Source organism: Panthera pardus, unplaced genomic scaffold (assembly GCF_024362965.1).
Source record: "Panthera pardus isolate Hobbes unplaced genomic scaffold, ASM2436296v1 HiC_scaffold_13, whole genome shotgun sequence".
Classification (NCBI taxonomy): domain Eukaryota; kingdom Metazoa; phylum Chordata; class Mammalia; order Carnivora; family Felidae; genus Panthera; species Panthera pardus.
The window spans coordinates 60,164,542-60,180,316 of record NW_026526688.1 but is presented as its reverse complement, the minus strand read 5'-3'; the positions used below and the strand labels follow the sequence as shown (position 1 = coordinate 60,180,316).

At 39.8% G+C, this 15,775-nt stretch overlaps 1 protein-coding gene across 8 annotated transcripts in view; it reads right to left on the bottom strand.

Annotated features, from left to right (window-relative positions):
- Positions 1-7,971, bottom strand: part of DDX60 (DExD/H-box helicase 60) — a 106,873-nt gene extending 98,902 nt beyond the window's left edge. For 4 of the 8 annotated variants that reach the window (XR_008421638.1, XR_008421639.1, XM_053901143.1 and 1 more), the window contains exons 1-3: positions 7,809-7,971; positions 360-469; positions 158-227 (exon numbers count right to left, since the gene is read on the bottom strand). Coding sequence is in view for 5 of the 8 variants with exons in the window: in XM_053901143.1 (XP_053757118.1) it covers positions 158-227; positions 360-363 (74 nt within the window). In the remaining 3 variants the exon portion in view is untranslated. Of the gene's footprint in view, positions 1-157; positions 228-359; positions 470-1,317; positions 1,440-7,808 lie in introns of all 8 variants that reach the window. The other 4 variants (XM_053901139.1, XM_053901141.1, XM_053901142.1 and 1 more) reach the window with 2 other exon arrangements.
- Positions 7,972-15,775: the final 7,804 nt, after the last annotated feature.

The window sequence follows — 15,775 nt, the reverse complement described above, 5'->3', positions numbered from 1 at the left end:
ATCCCCCCACCAGCAACCCTCAGTTTGTTCTCTGTATTTAAGAATCTCTTGTCATTTGCCTCCCTGTCTCTTTTTATCTTATTTTTCTCTCCCTTCCCCTATGTTCATGTTTTGTGTCTTAAACTCCACATGGTGAAATCTTTATTACAATACTCACTTGGCTTTTGGCAATGCACTCATAATTAACTGTGACATTTTTTCTAAAAACATCATGTGTTCTTCTAAACCTAAAAAATAAATTATTTACTTATTATTTGAAAAAGAAGAAATAACAATAAAGTTATTTTAATTCTATTAAATCCATGTAGCTTAAAGAATCATTATTTTGTAATTTATAAATATTTTAAATTGAAAATTACCCATTCTTGCCGCTCTCTGGACCTCGAACCTCAACTGGAAAACATTAAATATAGCAAATTTCCTCTACTTTGGAACCTCTAAGTGGCAGTTATTAATGAAAATGACAGACCTACAAAGAAAGAAGAAAAATTAGAAATTCATTTATTCCATCAAGAAATAGTATTAAATGACTACTGTGTGTTAAGCAAAACATCAGGCAATGGGAATATATGAACAAAGGGCAACATGCTGTTAGTTCTCACGGAGCTTAAAATCCATCAGGAAAGACAAATATTAATCAGATAATCATATGGACAATGGAAAATTTAAACTGTGACAAAGAGGATAAAGGAAGCATCCCTAATGAAGTAATGCTTGAGTTGATTTCTGAAGGATGAAACAAAATTTAATTAAATACAGGGATGGGGGGAGTAGCATTCCAGGCAGAAAAGACCGTGTACAAAAAATACCAAAAAATACCATGTACAAAAGTCTTGTGTGATGAATGAGTGTGGGTGGTTCTAGATCCAGAACAGAAGTCAACAAGGTTGGAATGCAGAGAGTGAGGGAAGAGTTAGCTGTACTAGAGGGTTACAGAAATGTAAGAGCAGGCAGAGCCTTTGAGGGCATGTTTTCATCCTAAAATCCACTGACGGACTTTAAGCACGTAGTGTTATGAGCGGCTTTACATTTTGAAAGATTACTCTGGCTGCAGTAGAGAGAATAGATAAGATGGGATCAAAGTTCCTGTTAGTAAAGCAGAGAGAAAACCACAGTTCAGAAGGGTAATGAGAGTAGTTTGATGTAATACAGTTTGATGGTAGTTTGGGGCCCCTATGGATATTAAATATTTGAAAGGTTAGTTTAACATAATTTTGTAATTATGTATTACATAATTTTGTATTATGTATTATGGATCTGATACGGATGGAGAAGAGGGAAGAGTGAAGGTTGTCAAGGATGATTTTAAGATTCTACCTGATGCAACAGGATGGAGGACGAGGCCATTCCCTGGGCAGGAAACCTTGGAACAAGCCTACATTTCAGGGAAGGATCATGAGTTCATTTGTGGTCACTCTGAGTTTGACTTGAGTTCAAGACTGTAGGACATGTCACGTGAGTAATTAAATATGTAGGTCTAGAGGTCAAACCCAAGGTCTGGGCTAGACCTGAATATGTGAGTAACTTGAATATTATTGTAAATAAGGCCACTGAGGTAGAAGAACTTGCTTGGATAGACAGACACAGTATCATGAAAGAAGAAGAAAGGACTGAAAATACAGTTTTGCAGATCACTAATATTTAATAAATGCCAACAGAGAAGAGGAAGAGTCTGCAAAGGTAATTGAGAAAGAACTGTCAAAGAGGCAGAAGAAAATGCACTTGAGCATTCTGTTACAAAAAACAAATATTGAGACATTCTTCACATATGCCATATAGTGTGTTAGGGCAGTGGAACTTGATAGATAGATGATACACAGATAATAGATAGATTAGATAGATGGATAGATAGATAGATAGATATTCATATTATATGACATTAAAGAACATATAATGATGAGGCACACATTGATATTAAATATTAGGGGCGCCTGGGTGGTTTAGTCGGTTGAGTGTCCAGCTTCGGCTCAGGTCATGATCTCGCTGTTCCCGAGTTAGAGCCCTGCGTCGGGCTCTGTGCTGACAGCTCAGAGCCTAGAGCCTGCTTTGGATTCTGTGTCTCCCTCTCTCTCTGCCCCTCCCCAGCTCGTGCTCTGTCTCTCTCTGTCTCTCAAAAATAAATAAACATAATAAATATTAAAATAACAATGCACGGAGGTTCATGACTGCAAAAAATGAGTAAACTTGAAGAAAAAAGAAATTACTGTGGCTGGAATGGAATGTTTAAGAAACACTTAATGGAGACAGGCAAAAGCAGGGTCTCTCGCTTACCTAGTTATTCCCCCTTTTATCAGATCTAAAGAGCATCTACTCCTCACCAAGCATTGCACTTGCTGCCACATATACAAATATGCATAAAACATGGTCCTCTCCCCTCACAATCTGGTAAGGGTTTAAAGAGAATTAAATCAAAAAGTGTAACATGCTTAGTGACCTAGCAGAAATGGTACAGAAAGCCATTAGAGAATTGAAAGAGTTCTTCAATCAACTGGAGTAGTCAGTCTCTTGTGTTCTGAGGTTTTGAGGACACATTTAAAATATGAGAAAGAATTATGGAAGCATCTTAGAGAAGGTAAGAGATACAGAGGATCACATTTCAAAGAGCAAAACAATACTGGTTTAATGCACAGAGATGTGAAACCACACGACAAGTTTGATTCCACAGGTTGTTCCACATGGCATAAAACAGAATGATTTAATTGGAAATGAAATAGGAAAAGTAGCTATAGCTCACATTATAAGGGGCTTTTGCCCAGGGAAGAATTTTAGAGAATTTCCCCAAAACTCTCTGCCATCCAATTCATACAATTCCCAACCTTACTAACTGCACATTAGCCATACTGTCTTACTTCAGTTCTCCAAATTGTACCAAGTTCAAATATAAAAGATGATTCCATGAGAACTGAGTGAACGGGAGAAAATTAACCCCAAGTATCTTTCAGAAGGGATAGATCCAGAAAAGGTAGGGTCAGATTGAATGAAATAAGGTAATTCATAGGTTCCCGGATGTTCTTAATGTCTCAAGAATTTTTCTCATGGTACTCCTAGGACAAAATAAATACCTAACAGTTTATTTATTAAGGAGTTAGCTCCAAACAAATTAATAAGTCCTAACATAATCATTTGAAAATAAAATACACATAAACAGAAAGAAATAACATCATTTTTAAATTAAATAACAATTACTAATGAGATATATGTGCCTATTGGACACTACAACTTTTCAACAAGAGCCATGGTGGGAGAATAAAACCCTTCTCATTTTGATAATTAAGGGGTTCCTGCCTACCTCCTCTCATATATCATATAGGAAACTTTTCCTATTAAACTTCATCCTGAACTCATGCCAACCTTACACAAAATGTACATAGAATTTGTATCACTATGCCCAGTTCTCTCTCATTTAAGGGAGAGTCATGGTAGGGAAAATAAAGCCTGCTACCCACCACAAAAACCACTGAATAAATGTAGATTTAAAAATCTGAATTATTAGACATGGGGGGTGGTATTAAGAAGAAGCTGGATGAATAAACATGAGTCAAGGCCAGAACAGTCCTATAAAAAGTTTGAATTAGCATTCTCAATCATCACAATATTATCTAATACAATAATAACAGGCTGCTACAGAAAAAACAAAAGTAAATCCTCAAAAAAATTTATACTTTCAGGAAAAAAGTCACATGCAGAGCAATAAAATGGACATGATGAAATCTCAAGTTACAGATCGGAAATCCAGGAAATTCCTTAGAAGGCATGAGAAAAAAACAAAGAGGGGCACCTGGGTGGCTCAGCCAGTTAAGCATCTGACTTCAGCTCAGGTCGTGATCTCATGGCTTGTGACTTCAAGCCCCACAAACAGGCTCTGTGCTGACAGCTCAAAGCCTGGAGTCAGCAATAGCACTGCTAGGAATTTACCCAAGGGATACAGGAGTGATGATGCATAGGGGTACTTGTCCCAATGTTTACAGCAGCACTTTCAACAATAGCCAAATTATGGAAAGAGCCTAAACATCCATCAACTGATGAACAGATAAAGAAGTTGTGGTTTATATACACAATGGAATACTACTTGGCAATGAGAAAGAATGAAATATGGCCTTTTGTAGCAACATGGATGGAAGTGGACAGTGTTATGCTAAGTGAAATAAGTCATACAGGGAGACAGATACTGTATGTTTTCATTCTTATGTGGACCCTGAGAAGCTTAACAGAAGACCATGGGGGAGGAGAAGGGGAAAAAAGAAAGAGAGGAAGGGAGGCAAACCATAGGAGACTCTTAAAAACTGAGAATAAACTGAGGGTTTGGGGAGCCCGGGTGGCTCAGTCGGTTGAGCAACCGGTTTCAGCTCAGGTCATGATCTCGAGGTCTGTGAGTTTGAGCCCCATGTTGGGCTCTGTGCTGACAGCTCAGAGCCTGGAGCCTGCTTCGGATTCTGTGTCCCCCTCTCTCTCTGCCCGTCCCCCACTCCCCTCCCTCATGCTCTGTCTCTTTCTGTCTCAGAAATAAATAAACATTAAAAAAATATATTTAAAAAAATAAACAGGGTTGATGGGGGTGGGAGGGAGGGGAAAGTGGGTGATGGGCATTAAGGAGGGCACCTGTTGGGATGAGCACTGGGTGTTGTGTGGAAACCAATTTAACAATAAATTTCATATTAAATAAATAAATAAGTAAAACATTAAAAACTTAAAAAAAAAAAAAAAGCTTGGAGTCTGCTTCGGATTCTGTGTCTCCCTCTCTCTCTGCTCCTCCCCTGTTCATGCTCTGTCTCTCTCTCTTTCTCTCCTTCAAGAATAAATAAAAACATTAAAAAAAATTTTTTTTAATTGATTAAAATTGTACCTGGCACACAGTTAGAACTGAATAAAATGAGGAGCGTTATTGGATGTTTTGGTAAAAGAAAATATAATGTTTTCAAAGTTCCAAGGGGAAAATATTTTGAACTTATAATTCCGTACCCAGTCATTCAATCCATTAGGAGGGCAGAAAGACAATATTACTAGATATTTAAGAAGTCACCAACCACCTAGCCTGAATGATAATGTTATTTAAAGAGACAGTTCAGAAAATTAGTGGGTAGATATCAGGCAGAAGGACAATCAAGAAACAGTATAACTACATATGATGCAGGAAAATTAAAGGAAGCTATAAAGAAAAATAGGAGGATCCATGATACTCTGAATTTAGAAAAGTATCGATTTCAAACAGCGGTCTTAGTGATAACTACATTTCCAAGTCAACCATATAGATTGCTTCTACAATAAATAACATAATAAATAATTTTGTGACTTGTTTACTTGACTTCCCATTTTTTACTCAACCAGAAACAAATCACAAAAATTAAAGTCATAAACGGGCACCTGGGTGACTGTCGTTTAAGCGGCCAACTCTTAATCTTGGCTCCGGTCACGTTTGTGGGATAGAGCCCTGGTGGGTCTCTGCACTAACAGCAGGAAGCCTGCTTGGAATTCTCTCTCTCCCTCTCTCTCTGCTCCTTGCCCGCTCTCTCTCTCTCCCTCTCTCTCTCTCTCAAAATAAATAAAACATTTTTAAAAATAAAGTCAAAAATATTGTAAACTATGATAAACCATTATAATATAACAATAATATAATTAACCAAATTGGGAAGTTCAGAAAGGGATGAATAGTGGAAAAAGAAGAGCGTATATTAAGTTCCTCATTTTTCATCGCAGAAAGTCTAGAGAGAGCATCTAAAGATAATATATCAAAAATTAAGGGCTTCTGGAATCAAGAAGTTAAATTGCCTTTCTCATATAAGTACTGAACCACTGTGTTGCCAAATAAATATAAATGGGGAAATTTCATTTATACTTATATTACAACTTCTAATGAATTAATAGATCTTGTTATTTTTAGGTGCTAGAACAACAAAAATACAGGCAAATAGCTACTTCCATGTAGAAGTGCATCATTGTTGAAATATTCCAGCAAAGACGAGCCTGGGTGCCTCAGTCAATTGAGCATCTGACTTCGGCTCAGGTCATGATCTCCTGGTTCACGAGTTTGAGCTCCACATCTGGCTCTGTGCTGACAGCTGAGAGCCTGGAGCCTGCTTTGGATTCTGTGTCTCCCTCTCTCTCTGCCCCTCCCTCACTAGTTCTCTGTCTCTGTCTCTCTCTCTCTCAAAAATAAACATTAAAAAAAAAAAAAAGAAAAGAAATACTCCACCAAAAATTTTGACCTGAATTTGATCCAAACTCTAGTAGCAACAATTAATTAACGAGACATTTATAAGATAGAAGAACCTGTTAAATGATACCAGGAAGATTAGAATCTCTACAAGGCCAAAAAAAAAAAAAAAGGGAAGGGAAGGGAAGGGAAGGGAAGGGAAGGGAAGGGAAGGGAAGGGAAGGGAAGGGAAGGGAAGGGACTCCAATTTATTAACAAATTACAAGAGGATGAAAGAGACTACAACAAGCCTAAAGACATATTATCCAATCACAGTAGCGCCAAAACCTTATCTGGGTTCTGATTTAAACAATCTTTAAAAGAAAAGAGAGAAGGGATGGGAAAAAAGAGAAATCATAGATTATTAGAGACAGCCCAATTCAGAAAATAAGGCCCAGGGAATGATGGAACCTCTTGATGGAAAGAGTCAATTTCCTGAAACACTGGAGAAAAGCTGACCAGCAATGGACAGAATTCTAGATGCCCTCCAAGACTCCAGCCACCCTGGTGCACTGCCCTGTATAATATCCTCTCCTTGGGTGTGGGCAGGACCGGAAGATTGAATGGGATAGTCTCTCCCATGATTAGGTCACATTACCTAAGACTCCAACATTCCAGGAGACAGATTCTCCTGATAGCTTTGAAGACATAAGACACAATGCTTTGAGAGGACCACCTGGCCGGGAGCTGAGGGTGGAATCTAAAGGCTGAGAATAACCCACAGCCAAGAGCCAACAAGAAAACAGGGAACCTCACAATCCCACACCTGCAAGGAATTGGATTCTTCCAACAACTGGAAAGAACCTGGACAAGATGGCAGCTCCAGTAGGCACCTTCATTTTAGTCTGGTGAGACGCTGAGTAAAAGCATTCAGTTACTCTGTGTCTAGACTTCTGATTCACGGAAATTTATAAAATACTACATTTTTATTGACTTAACCTCCCAAGTTTGCGGTAATTTCTTATGCAGCAATAGAAAACAAATACATGCCCCTTGACCATTTTTACATTCTTTTAACTGTTATAAGAAATAAATGATTATTGCATGAAGCCACTGAAATGTAGGGGTAGGTAGGAATCGCCTGTAAATTATTCGAATGCAGATTCTGATTCTGCAAGTTTGTAGTTGCGCCCCGATTGTGCGTGGGGTGGGGATGCTAGCTGCCTGCCGCTACCGATGTCTAGGTCATATTGGTTATGCTCAGATCTGACCTCCCTTAGTTTCCCTAAGGCCCCAGATCCCAGCATTCTTTCTTTGAAGAGGTCCCCTTAAAAGCCTGAACGCTCGCCCCTCTCCTTCGGATTCCAGACCCCGCGCTCCCCACCTGCGTCCCTTTCCTCTGCCTCTCCCCACGTCTTGCCTCCCGGCGCCAACGGGAGACCCGTCCGCCACCATTTTCTGGGGGCGCAGCGGGGCGCGTCCGGAGCCGCTCCCGGGCCACCTCCCGCCTGGACCAGAGAGCTGGAACCGTGAGCGACATCTCCACTCCGGGTTTCTCCCTGCAGTGACCCCGGTCGCCTCGGAGCCCGCTCCGCACGCCTCCGCCCCCAACCCGGTTCGCTCCCCGGAGCACCTCCCCCTGCTCCCGCCAACCTCCACCCCGGCGTCCGCACCGGACCTGTGGCGTCGGTGGAGCAGCTGCCGGGCACCTGCAGGGAAGGAAGCGACCGACAGGGGCTCAGAGCGCGGAGCCCTGAGTGGCAACTCGAGGGGGCGCCTGAACCTGGGCTTCTGACCTGCCGAGCCGCCTCGGCCAGTCTTTTGTACCCGGAAAGAAGTTTTGGTTTCGTTTCTCACATCGGTCACGTTTGAGTTTCGTTTTCCTTTATCACGAAATAGGTCCGACGGGTTCCAGAAGAGTGAGTCTGAACATCCTTACCTTCAGTGGGGACCTTAAGACATAGCAGAAACGGTAACCTGGGCTTCGGAATTCGGACAGGAAACAGAGGGGAGTGAGGCCGAGAGATCTGGGACAGCTGGGAGATAAAAATCAAGGAGGGGCAGAGTTTAGAAATAGATCAAGTAGAACACTGTGGAATCTGAAGTTCCACCGTGGGTCTTGCTGCTCCCCTTTGATTCAAAAACAAAAACAGTGGGAAGGAACACCTGAACGTGGAGTTCTAGTAGGAGAAGATAATGATGACTGCTCTGTGCAAACTATATGTGGAGCCAAGAAACACCATTAAAAAATCAAATTGAAAGCGCAGCCGGCTCGCTTTTTACTTCTGCCTTCATGTTATTTTCACTAAATGTCTGCCCGTCGTGGCAGAAACTATTGTCAATTTGGGTTTTAACCCTAGCCTCTCTTTCCTTCTAGTCTCTTAATGTGCTTAGATTCATGTGCAAATATACTCGAATTCTAGGAAGAGGCAAGTGGAGGTGACAGTGGATTTGGGTAATATTAGCAACAATGGAGAGCCACAGCTGCTTTGTCTGCAAGGCAGGTAAAGAACAGATGGGCAGACACTGTCCCACAGAAAACAGAGCAGTGCGTGACATATTTTCTTGTCATAAATTGAAGAGTCAAGTTAAAGAAAAAGGTAGGGACGGAGAGACTGGACATTGCTCACATCCATCAGGCACCCATTCATTCATTCACTTATCTACAAATTTGTGATGACGAAACTGAGGAAGGAAATTTAAAAATTTGGAACTTGACACATGACTGGCCTAAAGTTCTATTATATTCATATCTGTCTTTCTCTAACATCTCTAATAATGATAATCCTCTCCTTCCTCCTGTCAAGAAGTCAGTGTTCTAAATCCTGCGACCCATGAACATGTTCTCTGGCAAAAGGTACTTTGCAGAATTAAGGATTTTGAGTTGTGGCATTATGCAGAATAACCTGATGAGTCCACTCATTGTCTCCAACACTTCTTCCCCCTCTTCCAAATCCTCTGGCCCTTTTAGTCCAGATGTGCTCTGAACCTGCTCTGTCAAAGATCACCGATGATGATCCAATCATTGAGAAATCTGAACAATGCTTGTGCTTGTTTAGTCCATGATCCATTACTTCTCTCTCTCTCTCTCTCTCAAATGCTTGACAGATATCTAACCCATCTCTCTTTTCCAAAGAGCTTCTTTTCTCTTGGCTTACAATATTCTTCAAATCTATTCTCTTCCCACCTTGACTATCAAAATGGATGGATTATCACCTAACAACTGTTCAGGTGAAAAGTCTGGGAATCATTGTTGCACCTTCACCTCCCTCAAACCTTAGTGAACTGGAACTCCTGATACTTACAGAATCTCTTCTCTCTCTCATTTTCCAAAGGCTAGAGCAAACACCACCATTCCTCATCTGGCTAACTGGAACAGCGTATTCCCTTCCAGACTCCAGTGTGTCCCTCCACTCCATTTTCTAACCTGCCACCAGGGTTATTTATTAGCATGTAAAACCAAGCACATCAAGTCCCTGTTAAAAAACACTTCCAGGGGCGCCTGGGTGGCTCAGTCCGTTGGGCGTCCGACTTCAGCTCAGGTCATGATCTCACAGTTTGTGAGTTTGAGCCCCACGTCAGGCTCTGTGCTGACAGCTCGGAGCCTAGAGCCTGCGTCGGATTCTGTGTCTCCTTCTCTCTCTGCCCCTCCCCAACTTGTGCTCTATGTCTCTCAAAAAGTAAATAAATGTAAAAAAAAAAAATTTTTTTTTAAAAAACCACTTCCAACATTTCTTCATTGCTTTTGGATTAAATCTACCTAGTAGTATTCCCTTTCCTTTGAGAACTCTCCAACTCTGATATGCTTCCTTTCACTTGCCCTAGAGTTATGGGGATGGGCAAACACATGACATCTAACACTGGATAGATGTGGTTAACCACAATTTATTAGTTATGTATACTCACAGCCCTGCACACCATGTAAGGCTATATATATATATATATATATATATATATATACACATAGGGCTTGAACTCAGGAGCAAAATAAACAAGGTGGGACTGTGGGAGGCAAACTTTGTAACAATCAGAAGTGGGGAGACCCCTGGCGCCCTTGGGAAGACAGGATTACATGTTTAATTACTTTTGCTGGCTGACAAGGAAGTGAAACTGTTAGGTAAATGCAGTTGTTCTGGCTGAGAAAGGAACTGGCTAAGTAAGGAACCCTTCTCTCCACATATGACTCCCAGTAACTTTGTTACTTTTTTGCCATTTACTGCTCATAGCCCAAATACCTTTATCTTGTCAATTCTTCACATATTTATTGTTCGTTTTTCTAAAAGGTATAAAAGCTTCCTGCTCTGGTCCCTTCTTCGGGTCTTTATTCTCTTGTTTAGGTTCCCATGTACATATAAAAATTCAACAAGATTTATATGATTTCCTCCTGTTAATCTGTCTTACGTCAGTTTAATTCATAGGCCCAGCCAGAGACCCAAAGAGGGTAGAGGAGAATTTTTCCTCCCCTACAGCAGCACATGGAAATTTAGGACTTACAATACAATGCTTTGGCATCGTTTTAAGCCTTGGTGATGATTGAAGACTTTTTCCCTAGGAAACAAAGTAGACACTTGACCAGGAGGGAGGGAGCCAAATGGAGAGGCGATCATTGAAAACATAATTTTCATTTTTTTTTAAGTTTATTTATTTATTTTGAGAGAAAGAGAGCAGGGGAGGGGCGGAGAGAGAGAATCCCAAGCAGACTCCACGCTGTCAGCACAGAGCCCAATGCGGGGCTGGAACTCACAAACTGGGGGATCATGACCTGAGCTGAAACCAAGAGTCGGACACCTAACCAACTGAGCCACCCAGGTGTCCCAAAAACATAAATTTTAGAGGTGCCCTCTTTATGGCCAACAGAGTCAGCTAAGAATCTGTGTGACACTGATGCAGGCAATGCATGTCCCCAGAAGGCTTGAATTTAGTTTAATAAATCCCTGCCACAGTGGATCCCAATGGGAAATCCATTTGCTACTTTGTTACTTAAGAGCTCTTTGAAGAGTTCATTGGACCTCTGAATTAAACCAATTAAATTGCAAAGGGCATATAGGGAAGGTGGAAATTCCATTGAATGCACTTTTTAAGAGCCCACCACTGTTTTCTAAGAAATGAAATGAATTTTCAGTCACTATCAGTAATATCTGGAACTCGAATGGATAAAGAATGTCCTCCAGAGGTGTTGTATTGTGGCTCTGATATATGCAGAGATACCTGTTATGTTAATTTATATTTGGGGTATCTGTGAAGCAAAAGATTTCCAAAGTTCTCTATCAAAGGGAGAGACTCTTAGGTCACCACCCAAGAATACATAAAAATGTATTGATGGGGCCAAATTATTGCTCTGGGCATCCATGCTGAGATGACTGTCTAAAGTCTGGCCAATTTTGCTGACCCTTGGGTCTCTTCTTTTATCAGGGAAACTTGGTTAAGAGATGGGAAAGCAACAGCATCCCACTGAGCTCCATCACATAGAGTGGTGGTGATTCCATCTATAAAACCTACAAATTCCCAATTTTGTTCACTCAGTTTTGTTCCTTAGGTAGCCAAAATGTCTGGGAGAGGGGTGACCTCCTCCAACACAGTGGCTCCTGGCAAGGGACTAAGAAAAGGAGATAATGAGGACCTGTCCAAGTAGGATATGCCAGAGAGCCCACGTGCGACTCCATGCTATAGCAAGGAGGGCTTGGTTGCCAATCCAGGTTTGTGAAGTATGGCATCCATGACCCAAAGTATAATGGGCAATTGAGTACACAAGGTCATATGTTCAGGGTCTATAAAAGTCTCTATTTCCAGGAGATCCCAGCATGTGGCCAGTAAATGTCACTCTAATAGTGTATAGCACAGAATTGAAGAAGGGCAGTATTGTGTATCGGAAGTCCATTGGAAACTTATGGACATTATAGGTGGTCCAGAAACTCTGGGAGTCATAAAAGGAGGTCAGTACAGCATCTACAGTAGAGAGTCTCTGAGGATACTTAATGAAGGTGCCCCTTGATTTCAGTTTAGACAGATTTCATAACATTTTGTTGGAGGGGACCCCATTTAAGGTGGACTGACTTGCAAGTTAAAGTATCAGTGAGACTAAAAAAAATAAGGAAATGCAGAATATGCTGCCTCCAGACCCCAAAAGAACTAAAAGTTGTTGGACTTGTATTAATATTTTGAGTGCTAAGAGGGATGATAGCTGGGTCATGACATTGCCTGAGATGGCACAGTTCACCACATAATTTTCAAGAATTTCATCTGAGTGGCAGGACCTTGCACTACATGTGGAGCAATGGCCCATCCCCTTTTTTGTAAGCCACTTTGTTGGTATTTGCATGTCCTGAATGAGCATTTCAAATGAATTAATTAATTTCCCCATAATTGGACATAGATAAGACCTTGCCTTCAAAGACTATGTGCAATGGAAAGACTGCTGAGGTACCCCATGGGTAGCTGGTAGAGGTGTATAATGTCTAAGAGGCTGTTGAAATAGGCACTGATGAGAACATATTAACAATTTCTACAATGCCAAATTATTTAGTGGCTGCTGTTTGGATGGAGCCAGTAATTTTAACACCATTGACTATTGGGTATGAGGGCCTTTATGAGGTCCACAGCATTAGGCTGTGGTAATCCACTGTAAGAAGCCATTCATTCTTTTCAGGTTTAAGAATATGCTAAATTAGGCTGCTAAATGGAGAAGCAGTGAGGATGATCCTTCCTTCATTCATTAGGTCACATATAATTCTGTCTTATGCTTAAACTCCTGAAAATTACTTGTCAAGAGTATAGCAATTTAATACTACATTGTTTTGTCTTTTACTTTTTCTCTGATAATGATCTGATTGTTGTTTCTGAAGCTTACCTGACATGGCTTTGTAAAGAATCTCAATATTATTTTTCCAGATGTAACAAATTTTTTTAAAGTCCAGATTGTTACATGCTTTCTTAAAATCATAATGGTAGCATATTTCATTACAAAGAGAGTGCATTCTCTACTAAATGTGTTCAGATTTGAATTATGTGATCATACCCCCAATATTAAATTTACAAATCATAAATAAACATATGATATTGATAAATTCATATGTATACATATAGAAGAGTAATCACATCAACAATAATTTATTTACTTCTTTATCCTCCAGAAATAAAACATTCCAACAAAATCAGAGATACAGGTACGAAATTAAGTTGAGTTTACTGGGTCTGTGATATTTCTGCCATAGGCTTTTCAACACCTGTTGATAAGTCAGTGAGAGGAAACACTGGGGGCTGGACATGCCAGCTCTGTAGAAATTCTTTCCCAAAATAGTGCTGAGCAAAATGTTAATCCAACAGAAGTAGACACTGAACAGACCTCAGAATTTTGTGTGATAGAGCAACTGTGTCTTCAACGATTGGAATTTTTTAAATATATAACTCCTCCTTTGGTCCAACAGCTGATTTCCTCCTTTACCATATTTCTCCTTCCTTTCTGTTTTCCAAGGGAATGACAGCCACATCCTTCTACATTAGACTTCTTTGGTAAACAGCTTTAGAAATTGTTATACAGCTGTCTCTAGTCGTCTGGTAGTGATGACTCCACTTGCAAGTTTGATATTCCCTTGGTATCTCCCTGATGATATCTTCACGGGGCATGTAAAATGCAAATTTTAAGAGAAAAAGATGGCTCTCAGTTTTTATTTAGATCAAATAAGTTTGAGAGCCATTTTTAAATAGCCAATTACTTTAGTAGATTTGCCTTTCCCCTCTGGTGAGGTAAAAAAATAAAATAAAATAAATAAATCAAAATGCCTCATCCAGTCAAGCCTTTGTTTCTCTGTATCAACTCAATTTAAAACATTAAAATCTTCAGCCCTAAAAAGATGTCTACATTTTTTAATAATGCATTCATATTGTAAGTACAAGTGATTTTCTTCTTTTTCTTTCCATTAGTATTCTATAATGAGTTTTTTTCTATAAACACAACATAAACATCACTTTCTATGACCACTTTAAAAATCCATGAGTTTATTTAACCATTTCATCAGTTAGAGATTTAGGGTGTTACCCATTTTTTTGCTATTATAAAAAATGTCTGGATAAACATGATATCATATAGGTCTTCAAAGTAGAGTAGGATGGGATGAATCAAAGGATATGAACTTTTTTTTTTTTTTTTTTTAATTTATTCTTGGGACAGAGAGAGACAGAGCATGAACGGGGGAGGGGCAGAGAGCGAGGGAGACACAGAATCGGAAACAGGCTCCAGGCTCCGAGCCATCAGCCCAGAGCCTGACGCGGGGCTCGAGCTCACGGACCACGAGATCGTGACCTGGCTGAAGTCGGACGCTTAACCGACTGCACCACCCAGGCGCCCCGGATATGAACTTTTAAAAGTGGGAACATTTAGGGGCGCCTGGGTGGCTCAGTCGGTTAAGTGTCTGACTTAGGCTCAGGTCATGATCTCACAGTTTGTGGGTTCAAGCCCCACATCGGGCTCTGTGCTGACAGCTAAGAGCCTGGAGCCTGCTTCCGATTCTGTGTCTCCCGCTCATTCATGCTCTGTCTCTGTCTCTCAAAAAGAAACATAAAAAAAAAAACAAACCTTTAAATACTCAAGGTAATAAAGCTATTCTACAATGAGCCTCTTCTACCAGTTTTGAAGCATCCAAATCCAGAGACTTTCTTAGGCAAGGTTACTTATTTACATTATTACAAACTGGAATTAAATTTTGCTTACTGATTCTTGCCAAAGGAAGTCGATATTCATTTCTCATGTTTGCCAACTTGGAAGCAGGCAAAGGAGGCAAAGTTCCCTAACACTTTTCAGTTACGCACATGTAAAGCAGCCTTAAAATGCTTCAGGAGTTCATTCAGGATCACCTACAGGAAAAATATTTCTCAGAAAGATTTTATTTAGACAATTAAACTGCTTGGTAAAATGACTGCATCACAGTTTTGTAGATGAATGTTCATTCACTGAATTCAGCATTTACTTTATTCATTTGTGAAATTAAAGTAAAATCCCATTTGGTTTCAACCAACATCTATAAATTCAAGTATCTTTCCTCTTAAAAATCTACTTTGACTCTATCTAATCAAAATCACCATTTACTAAGATGCATGCCCTAAGCTAATCTTAAACTTGTATCTATTTCAAAGACTTTAGGGGCATATTTAGAGAACAGGTAACAAGTCAGTACAGTGATAACAGTATAAATTCATTATTTAGTTCTGATTATGCTTTGCTGCCCTTTGTGAAGCACCTGTTTGTTACCTCATACAAGTTAATCTATTAGAACAGCCTATGAGGTTGGCATTTTCATCTACATTTTATAGATAAGAGAACTAAACCTCACAGAGGTAAACTTGCTCTAAGTCACACAAGGGGGTAAGTAAAGAAGTAGCTGTTGTTGGTACTATAAGCTAGATTAGCTTCTAAATTTTATACCTAAGCAAGAATTCTTTCAGAATCAAAGCTAGAAGTTTCTTTATGTAACTAAAATAGCATAAATGGAAAACTGTGACATTAAAAATACTCTTAGTTTTCTTCTGCTACAACTACTGTTTTAATTATTCACTTGGTTTTTTCTTTCATTTAATTTATTCATACCATGCACTATTTCAAGAATTAAGGTACGTTAGAAGGATGAAGATAACACAAGGTAATATAAATTA